The 10627-nt window shown below is 40.6% G+C and overlaps 1 protein-coding gene across 1 annotated transcript in view; it reads left to right on the top strand.

The window, feature by feature from the left end:
• Positions 1 to 10627, top strand: part of Strump (WASH complex subunit strump) — a 52332-nt gene that overhangs the window by 1934 nt on the left and 39771 nt on the right. The window contains 7 exon segments of the mRNA XM_067102881.1: positions 854 to 981; positions 1155 to 1257; positions 1515 to 1706; positions 2989 to 3209; positions 4131 to 4203; positions 5617 to 5862; positions 6395 to 6637. Of these exon segments, the coding sequence (XP_066958982.1) occupies positions 863 to 981; positions 1155 to 1257; positions 1515 to 1706; positions 2989 to 3209; positions 4131 to 4203; positions 5617 to 5862; positions 6395 to 6637 (1197 nt within the window). The 5' untranslated portion in view covers positions 854 to 862.

Here is a 10627-nt window from a genome sequence, read left to right as displayed (position 1 = left end):
TAGGCTAACGTGACTTAGAGTGCCGCAGGTTGGTCTAAATCATAAAGGAAAATGGGCCTGAGAACTAGAGTAAAATACAAAAATGCAACCTAACCTTACCTTCTCTTACCAAACGAGCCATTTCCTGCCTGGCCCGCGGGTGGTTTATCCCCATACCTTTTTCCATATTAGAATGCATTAATGTTAATTAAAAGGTACATCCCTACTTTCTGTATCCTAGCCTGAATGGCTGAAAACTGCCCACTTCCCTGGGCTCTTTCATCCTTTGCCAAAAAGTAGGGCAGTGCTTTGTGCCTTCAGTTTAATCATTGCGATTCACACTGAATATAGACTAGATCTCACCAAATACCAAGAGAAAAATATCTTTCATACTTCACTCATCATACATTAACTATCAAATTCATGGAGATATTACCTTTTGGATAATAATTCTAGGCTTGCCAACTGCAGTGTCCTTACTTTCATTAGTTTGCACTATAAAACTAAGTTAATGTATTCATTATACATTAACTAAAGAAACACTTCGCTTCATTTTTGCTGAAATCAGGTAGAAAGGGAAGATGGCTAGGACAGAGAGCAGTGGACAAATCTCCACTCTCTATCTCAAAGTACAGACAATTGCTTAGTGCCCATACTGAGCGTACAAAAGTATGTCACAAGACATGCTTTTGTCCTCGTTGTCAACAATTGTTTTTACTATACTGTTTTTATTTATTTTTTCTCCTTTGAATCATGTTGATACTATTAAAACTATGATTATATCAGAATAAATGTATTCTTTATAAACTTAAGGGAAAAGGCTTCCAAATGTTGTCTATTGGTACAAATCAAAGCAATTCTCTCTTATTTTCAGAAAAGAAGAATGAATCTTTTGGCAGAAAATAACCTTTGTGGGCAAGTTTTACTCCGCTTAGTTGCAAGAGGTAATTCAATTATTGCCGAACTCCTCAGGTTGTCTGGATATGTTCCACAAGTTTTCAGGTAATAATTTTTTATTTAAGCTCTTTGAAGTAGGATTTTTAAAGCTGTGTGCGCTTCTATTTTATATTACAGAAATTTTATTTTAATTGCAAAAGAACTTATTGTTATGTTCCGTATAGATAGAGACTAAGGATTGCTTTAGCAAAAAAAAAAAACAATTTCTTTAATTTCAGATTAGAAACAAAAGCTGAGCAGCAGAAGTATGGGGATGTTGTACTTGATTTTACGTACTTCAAAGCACCAGAAGGTTATAACAAGAAAATAGAAGACTCACAGGTTGGTAGGCAATTTTTTTTTCACTTTATATCTTGCCAAAGTTTTTGTGACCTGTCTTTCCTAGTTAGCATCTCTCCAGTTAACTTTAATCCAAGAGAACAAACTAATGTTGAATGCAGACAGTCAAGATTTTTTGTACAAATCTCTGCAATACAATCAAAACCTTTCTTTTGGTAGACATTTGGTAAGCAGTTCCTTCATGCTGAAGGTATTGCTTCTTAATATTTTCATAACCTCTGAACTGTTGCATCTTGCAGGCACTTTCCGATATAGATGATGAAATTAGGGAAAGTCACTCCAGCATTACAGGAAGGATATACTCTGCATTTGAGAGCATCCATCGATATGTCACAGAACTCAACACTTATCTGCAGGACCTAAATGAGGGTCTTTATATTCAAAGAACTCTAGAAAATGTGTTTACAGATGAGGATGGGAAGCAGCTTATGGTATGTATAAATAAAGGGTTCTGTTGAATACTTTTTCCTAGCAGAAAAGTTTTTCTAATTTTTTGAATTAATGTTGAAACACTATGGTAGAATATACTTGTAACTGCATATGTGTGGTGATGCATAGGTATTGCTGAAACAGTTTGTTTTATAATTTTAAACAGGGATCTTATTTCTTATTTGGAGATCTTTTAGTTCTTTCAAAGTATCCATTGAAATTGTTATAAAAGGAATGATTATGTGCACTGTATACAGTTCTTCTCTTGTTTAAGAATGTGCTCTTTTGCTTACAAGATTATGTACCATTTTGGTGTAGTATTATTACTTTATTATTGTTATTATTTGTATTAATTATTATTATTATTTTTTATTATTGCAAGCCAAATGTTATCCTTAGTCATAGTAGCATATTATTACAAACCTAAGGGCCCCAGTAGGGGAAGCAGCCCATTACAGAAAAGGAAATTGAAAAGTAAAGAGAAACAAGAATGAAAAATAAGACAAATAACAATAATATAAAAGCAAATAAATAAATAAGACAAATTACAAATAAACAATGAAGTAAGACTCATGTCATCCAGTTCAGCAAAAAAGCATTTGCACCAAGTTTGAATTTCTGAAGTTCCAATAATTCAGCTCCAGAAATAAGAAGATCATTTCATAATTTGGTCTTAACCGGAATAAAACTTATAGTAAACTGTGTGGTATTGAATCTCTCAGAAGAAAAGGCATGACTTAAAATTATAGTAGCTGCTTATCTATTACTAAGTGATGTGTGGTTTAGTCTGGGAATTCTTGAATGCAAAGACTGTTCAGAATTATGAAATGTCTTATAGAGCATTCACAATGAGCTAACTGAACAATGGTGTCAGAGTCAGTATCAAAATCAGGAATAAGACATTGAATGGAACTCAAGTTTTAGTCCAACAGTTTAAAGTGTGAGTCAGCTGCTGAAGACCAAACAGGGGAACAATATTCAAAACTGGGAAGCATACAAGAAACTTAGCTGAGGATAGACAGGTCACCAAATTTTCTGTGCAGTTAAAGAATGATACCTAAGAGATTTTTAAATGATTTGCACATTATTAATGAAGCACTGTCAGCGGAAATATTTTGTTTGAGGGAGGAAAGATCCAGTAGTCTAGACTTACTAACAGTCATACTTAAAGTTTTGTTAGGGTTTAACTTCTTAATTTGGACACTGCACAAATATTAGCTAAATCTCTGTTAAGAGAAAATGCAGTGTTATTGTTATGTAATATTCAATTTCACTTCTTTTCAGTGTGAAGCCCTTTACTTGTATGGGATCATGTTATTAGTAGTTGACTCAGTTTTCCTGGGCCTAGTTCGAGAAAGAATTATTGTGGCTCATCACCGCCATGCTGGCCAGAAAGCTACCAGTGACACAAATATCGATGATGTTTGCAAGCTTCTTCGATCTACAGGTTACTCTAATGTTCCTGGAACTCGAAGACCTGCAAATTATCCAGAGGAGTATTTCAAGTAAGTTCCAGGAGTAACTTAAATTTACTGATTTTCCCATTTATTAGCATCTTATAGTACTTTATAATCACATAGTGTATATGTAAATATTGATATGGTTTTGTGGCTTCTGAAAATTTAAAGCCTCTTGGGTGGTATAATTGAAAAGATAGATTTTATTAAATATCATGGCCATTCTTTTGAGCATTTACTTATAACATTTTTATACCACCACACACTAATAACTCATATTATAGTCTACATTGTGGTCTTCAAATGTCCCAGACGTTGCAGTCTTCTGTCCAACAGACAGACAAAGAGAAAGAGTAGTGTTGCATGTTTTCCACCTGGATCCACAGGTCCTGAACAGAAGAGTACCTTACTTGTCTTGTGTGCCCAGCTGTTAGCAGAACTTTTTTGCCATTATTCTTGAAACAACAATATAATAACATTTGTATGCTCTCACCATGTATGTTGGTTTAGATATCAAAGTATAAATAATCTAGGAATGATGTATAATTTGCACTACATACAAGAGGATGTGTTTAGTTTATGTGTTTAGTTTATGTGTACTGTACAAATGTAAATATCCATAATAGTGTAATAAGCCTTTTTATATATAGAAGGGATATGAATCCCCATTCTTTTTTACTTATAGCTGGTGGAAGGTCTTAGAAATAAACTCTCTCTTAAGTTGAGGACTAGTTGTATATAAGTTTTAAGAGAGTGACCGATAACTCATTATTTTCTATGTTGAATTATTTTCGGTCTGAGTGCAAGTGCTGTTGCCCCTTTGCCTTTGATTCAGATTTATTTCAGTATCTTTAATATGATTTGCAATGGATAGTGATTTGCTAATGCAGATCCTTGTGATAGGAAGTTGCAAAAGATAGAAAAATTTGTGTATGATTTTCTTTTAAATAGTTTTTCTTTCTGTTGCAGGAGAGTTCCATTGCCCAACAGTTACCTGAGTCTAGTGATAGGGCATTTGAGATCAGATGATATATATCATCAGGTAAGTATTCTGTTCTGTTTGTAGCACTGAATACCTTAGAACCTTTGGTCCAGTACAGTATTGTATCAGTTTTTTCTGTATTTTGTTTATAACTGTTTTCATGAGTTTCATGTACTGTTGCAAAACAAAGAAAAATCATAACCAATTTTTCATGAGCATTCTATATTGAAAATGAATAATAATGAGCTATTTTTTTACTATTAAAAATGTAGTTCATTGTTACAGGCTCTTGAACTGCCCACTGAAGCATCTGTACGTGTACCTAAAGGCCAAAATTGCCATGATGTCCCCAAACTTTCATCGTTACTCCGTATGCATATACATTCCCCCTAAATAACATTGCCTCTCAGGCAGTAAAGATAAGCATCACTTGGGTTAGATCAGTTCTTGGATTAGTGCATGCCTGGGATCAGTACTGTAGTTGCTGTTGGCACTGGATCAAGTCAAGACACAAACACTGCCATTACTTGGAGTACCAGGTCCATTGCCAGATAAATGTCACACCACCTTTCAGATCCGGGCAAACCAGGGCCATGTCCAAGTTGTCTCAATAGTATCCAGAAGAGGTCAGCTTTCAGCTTTAATGATTAAGACCAGAGCAAGAACCAGTCTCCAAATTTCATTTCCATTTTGACCAAAGTCACTTCGGGTCTCACCCATGTTCTAGTATCTCCGAGATACAGATCCGGCTTTGCTAACCAAAATCAGAGTTCTTAAGCCCACTTGAGTGGTCAAAACTGGGATCAGAGGAGCATTCACCGGAACAGTTCCATCATTTAGAGGTGCTGTGTTTTAGACCTTAGGAAGCTTCTCACCAATAATAGGAGTTGGTTTTAGCATTCAGTCACAAGAACCATATACTGTACAGGCACCGACAACCAATAGGTTCAAAAGGAGCAGTTTCATTTCATGCTGTCTTTGTGTCCAATCTACTTTGTCTTTAAAGAATCTCTTTCTGTAGAAAGAATAGAGGAGTTAGGACATTATTTTACATTTTTCATAGTTGTTATTTTGAATTTTACTCAATAGTTGGCATAATTTACCTCATAGTTTTTTATTTTTCACTGTATGTGTTAACTATATTATCCCTTCTGTTCATGAAGTCATATACAGGCAGTCCCCAGTTAATGGCGGAGGTTCCTTTCCCAGCCGAGCGCTGCTAACCGAAAATCGCCGATAATAGCGCCAATAAGCCACTTAACAGCACCATTAACTGGTTATTAGCGCCAGTAAACTTACCGACGCCGATAAACCGCTTACCGATGCCGAAAATCTGGTTAACGATGTCGCTAAACAAGCGCCATAACCAATACCACCAGTAAGCGGGGATTGCCTGTAAAAGATTTTTGTAGTATTTAAAGTTGGCAGTGTTCCTTGTCATTAAGGTGATTAAGTTACATGTCTTTTTTCCAGGTCCAAGCGTATCCTTCACCAGAACATCGCTCTGTGGCATTGGCCAATCAGGCTGCTATGCTGTATGTGTGTCTTTACTTCACTCCATCAGTGCTCCATTCCCAAACAGCTAAAATGAGAGAGATTGTAGATAAGTACTTTCCTGATAACTGGATGATCAGCTACTACATGGGGATGACAGTTAACCTGATTGATGCTTGGGAGCCGTACAAAGCTGCTAAACAAGCTCTGAACAACACCTTAGAGGTAAGAATGCTCAGAATATTTCCTTCAGTTGTGAATTCTGTGTGTGAATTCAACCATCTGTTTTACAAGAGCTTCAGTTTTAGTTTGTGCTACAGCAGACCCTTTACATGTATATGAACCATTTTCTAATGCCTCACCTGTTAGGCAGACTTTGTCTTCATAGGGCTGAGTTTTAATTATTTTAAATTTTCACTAATGCTGGTTTAAGTACATTTCTTGTTCTTTTTTAAGCCATTGCAGTTTGCTCAAAATTATTCATTATGTAAGCCAAAATAACTCTTATTGTTGTACAGTATTATCAGATGCAAAAATGAGATTAGGTGTTACTGAAGTATTTCATTTTAAATCATTTGGAAGAACAAAGTGATATGTATTAGTTTCGATTTTTCAGCCACAGGAATTTTGTGGATTTGAATGCAAACTCATATGCTTGTCTTCTTTTTTGCCATTGATAGGAGACCTGTAATAATTGTAATACAGGTTTTAGTAAAAAATTGAGTTATAGACTTAATTCAATCTCTCCCTCTTGCAGGCTGCAAATATTAGAGAACAAGCATCAAAGGTTGGTGCAAAAGTTGTCAACTTAGTGAAGCGAACAGACCAGTTGTTGGGTGAGGGGTCCATGAGTGAAAGTAGAGTGCTGGATCACAGCAACAGGATTTTAAATTTGCTTCGAGAGTGCAATGTCACGTTGCGTTGGGTAATTCTGCACGCAGCCTCTCTTGGCAAAGCTGGTGGAGAGGGTAACAAACGATGTAAAACCATTAGAGAGCAGGTAAGTACTGTGCTGTTGTTTTAAAATGTGGTTTTTACCTTAGGTAAGAAGTATACAGAAATATAGAGTAAACTCAAATAATATTGGAAGGGGCAATAGTAGCTCTAAATCATCTATAGAAGAAATTGAATTTTAAAATCACCAAAGCTATGTTTTGTAAAAAGGATTTTGATGGCTATTTAAATCATGATGTAAGATTGGGAGTTGATTGATAGATGATTTTAATTAACAAGAGAAATAAATTTTTTCAAACAAATTAACATTTTGTTCATGACACTTACCTGCCAGATATATATATAGCTGTATTTCTCCGAAATCCGACAGAATTTCAAAACTCGCGGCACACGCAGTGTGGCCAGGTGGTTAGTACTCATTCCCGCCGCTGGGAGGCGGGAATCGGGAACCATTCCCATTTTCTATTCAGATTTTCTCTGTCGCCGGTACTGTTAACATCTGTTACAGTACCTCCGCCTCTGGATTTCGTTAACTTGCTTATTCCCACTTAAGTATTCTCTTGACTTTTGGTTTTGATTCTTGGACTGTGGATTGGCACACGCTTTTTTCTGGATTGTTGTGGATTTTGCTTTTGACCTCTCTTTAACTATGTCTGGTTCTAGTTCTGCTAGTTTCCGTGTATGTTGTATGAGTGATTGTAAGGTGAGGCTACCGAAAGCTTTTCAGACCCTCACTCTGTTTGTTTGAGGTGTAGGGGGCATGTTTGTCTTATAGATGATCGATGCAAGGAGTGTGAACCTTTATCGGATGCGAGCTGGAAGTCTTATGATTCGTATGTGAGCAAGTTGGAGCGTGACAGGGTTAGGAGGTCTTCCTCCAGGAGTGTGTGCAAGAGTCAGGTTATTTCCTCTCCTGATATTCCCAACGTAGTTGATGTTGCACCTGTCCCTGTGGTTTTGCCTTCGGGCCCTGATATTGTGTCTGTGGAGGGTTTGGCCCTGGCGGAGATCATGAGTTCCATCCGTATTTGTCGAGAACAAAGTGACTTCGCTCCAAAGTGCTGTGAAGTGTAGTGCTCCCCCAGTGTTGTGGAGGGGGTCAGATCGGCCCCATAATGCTTCTAGGCCTGGACCGCTGTCAGACTCCCAGGACTCAGGGAGAAGGCATGTCGAAAGCAAATAGTAAGAAGGTTACGGGGGCTTCCCACCGATCTGACGTCCCTTCGCAGTTCCTGTTGTCGCTTCCCAGGCTGCCAGAGATCGTGCTTCCGCGCGCATTCTCAAGCGACTGTTTTTCGTCCTCCGAGGCGCCCTCCCGCGCAAGGGGTGGAATTCTCGAGACTGGGGACTCTCGTCCTCTCAAGAGGAGTCGTGTTCAAGAGGACGCTGCTTCGTCAGTCTTCTTCGCTCGGCTAGCTATTTTGATGCCTTTCCACCGCAGAAGAAGTCTAGGATTTCGTCTGATGAGGATGTTGGAGCGCCCCAGCCGCTCTATGGAGAGAACCTTTCTTGCTCCTGTGAGGAAGAAGAAGGCGTCCCCTCGCCCATCGTCTTCCCATAGGATTGTCTCTCCTCCCAGACAGGATTCTTCGCCTTCTAAGAAGATTTTGTTGGAGATGCAGCGACAGTTGTCTTCTCTTATTGCCGAGAAAGACTCTGCTCCTGCGTCGTCGCAGGAGGACTTGACTTTGCCTGTCAAGAGATCCAGGAAGTCTCCTTCTCCTGCTCGCTTTTTCGTCGTCTCCTTCTCCTGTTTCGTCGCCCTTGTCGTCCTGTTAGCTCTCTTGCTCCTCGTCTTGACAATTTCGTCAACAGGACGCCGCAAGCTTCTTCACGGACGCCGCCGCTCTTCAGGACGCTTCGCTGTTCAGGGCGCTCGACTGGACGCTCTTCCGGTTTTTGGCGATGGACGCCTGTGACGGACGCTCTTCAGGACGCTCTCAAGACGCTCCGCTCGCGTTCCTGCAGGGTTGCTCTTCAGGACGTTCGAGAGCATTCTGTTTCTTCTGAGAAAAGAAGATCCCTTCTTCGGATTGGACCTCAAGGCCTTCGTTCCCCTAAAGTGTTGGGTGACTCGTGGTTTGCTTCCGGCTTGAAGAAGGAGAGGTTTCTTGCGATTCGGATCCTGCAGTTTTGAAGTCGAGCTCGCCTGCTTCCTCTTCTTCGGACTACCAAGTTTTGACCAGCTTTCTTAAGGACTTGTTCGGGGACAAGTTTAAGTTTCGGCTCCTCTTTTCTCCTCCTTCTCAGTTAGCTTCCTCCAAAGCTAGGAGAGCTCCTGGTTTTTGAAAGATGACTTCTTCTTTGGCGACCAAGAGGGCTTTCAAGAAAGTCAACATGTGGATGGAGGAACGGAAGTCCCATGGCAAGACCTCTTTCGCTGTGCCTCCTTCAAGCTTTCAGGCAAGGCTGGTATGTGGTATGAGACGGGAGAAGATCTCAGCCCTAGAGTTCCTTCCTCTTCTCAAGGGGATTTTACCAGTCTTGTCGACGCCTCCCAGAAGGTCTCATCTGCCTACTGCTAAGGTTTCTTGGACCTTGTCAGAGACCGACCACCATCTCAAAGGTCTCTTCCGCACCATGGAAGTGTTTAATTTCTTGGACTGGTGCTTGGGAGCCTTTGATCTCAGGCTTAGGAGCTCCGGACTCTATTACCTGGGGAGCTCTCCAGTGTCCTTTAACTGTATGGACAAGGCAGTCAGGGATGGATCTGAAGAACTGGCGTCCCTCTTTTAGTACGGGCCTCTTAAAGAAGAGGGCCTTGTTTTGTGACTTCACTGCTAAGTCTGTCGTTCCCCTTCACAAAGGGCAGAATTTATTGTTCGCCTTTGTCCAACCATCTGTTTCCCCAGTTTTATTAGGGCTTTGATTCAAGGACATTTCCGCTAGTCTTAAGGAGAAGGCCACGCAAGACCTGTTGGCTCATTCTTGAGACGTCCTCCAGCTCCCTTCTTCTTCTTCTGCTTCAGTGTTGTCCATCCAGGAAGAAGAAGCCCTTTCGTGGAGGAACTTCTTCCTCTAGATCGTCTCCCGAGGAAGAGGTTTTACCAGAGAGCGAGCCCCCTCTAAACCTAGGGGCAAAAAGTGACTTCTGTCTCCTCCAGACACCTGTAGGAGCCAGGCTTTTTATTTTGCGGGAGCCTGAGAACAAGAGGGCGGACACCTGGTCTCTAACTGTCTTAGAGAAAGGTTACAAGATCCCCTTTCTCATGTTTGCCACCCCTTGCACGTCGCCCAGGGGATCTGTCGCCATCTTACCATTGGGAGAGAAGCAACAGATTCTTTTGGACCTCCTGGAGCAGTTGTTGGAAAAAGAGCTGTGGAACAAGTTCTGAAGTTGGATTCTCCGGGGTTCTACAACAGGCTTTTCTTAGTCCCGAAACAGTCGGGAGAGTGGAGACCGGTCCTAGATGTCAGCAGACTTGAATCGTTTTATTGTGAAGGAAAGATTCAAGATGGAAACGTCCCAGTCGGTTCTAGGAGCCTTAAGACCAGGGGACTGGATGGTCTCTCTGGACTTACAAGATGCGTACTTCCATGTTCCCATTCATCCTCAATCAAGGAAGTACCTGAGATTTGTGCTGGGGGGACGAGTCTTCCAGTTCAGAGCTCTCTGCTTCGGTTTTGTGCACCGCTCCCATGATCTTCACGGTGATCATGAAAAACGTTGCGAGGTGGCTTCACCTGGCGGGTGTTAAGAGTGTCATTCTACCTGGACGATTGGCTCATCCGAGCCTCTTCAAGGGAGAAGTGTCTGGAGGACCTGACTTTCACACTGAATTTGACAAAGTCCCTGGGACTTCTTGTGAACCAAGAAAAGTCCCATCTGATCCCGACGCAGTCCATCGTCTATCTGGGGATTCAGATGGATTCAGTGGCTTTTCGAGCTTTTCCATCCCAAGAACGGCAACAGCTTTGCTTAAGAAAAGTTTCGTCCTTTCTAGGGAAAGAAACATGCTCGGTGAGGGAATGGATGAGTTTGCTGGGGACCATTTCCTCGCTGGAGAAGTTTGTTTCCCTGGGAAGGCTCCATCTC

This window comes from Macrobrachium rosenbergii, chromosome 4, assembly GCF_040412425.1.
Source record: "Macrobrachium rosenbergii isolate ZJJX-2024 chromosome 4, ASM4041242v1, whole genome shotgun sequence".
NCBI classification, from domain to species: domain Eukaryota; kingdom Metazoa; phylum Arthropoda; class Malacostraca; order Decapoda; family Palaemonidae; genus Macrobrachium; species Macrobrachium rosenbergii.
The sequence above is the reverse complement of the archived record's forward strand: the minus strand, read 5'-3'. Positions and strand labels throughout refer to the sequence as shown.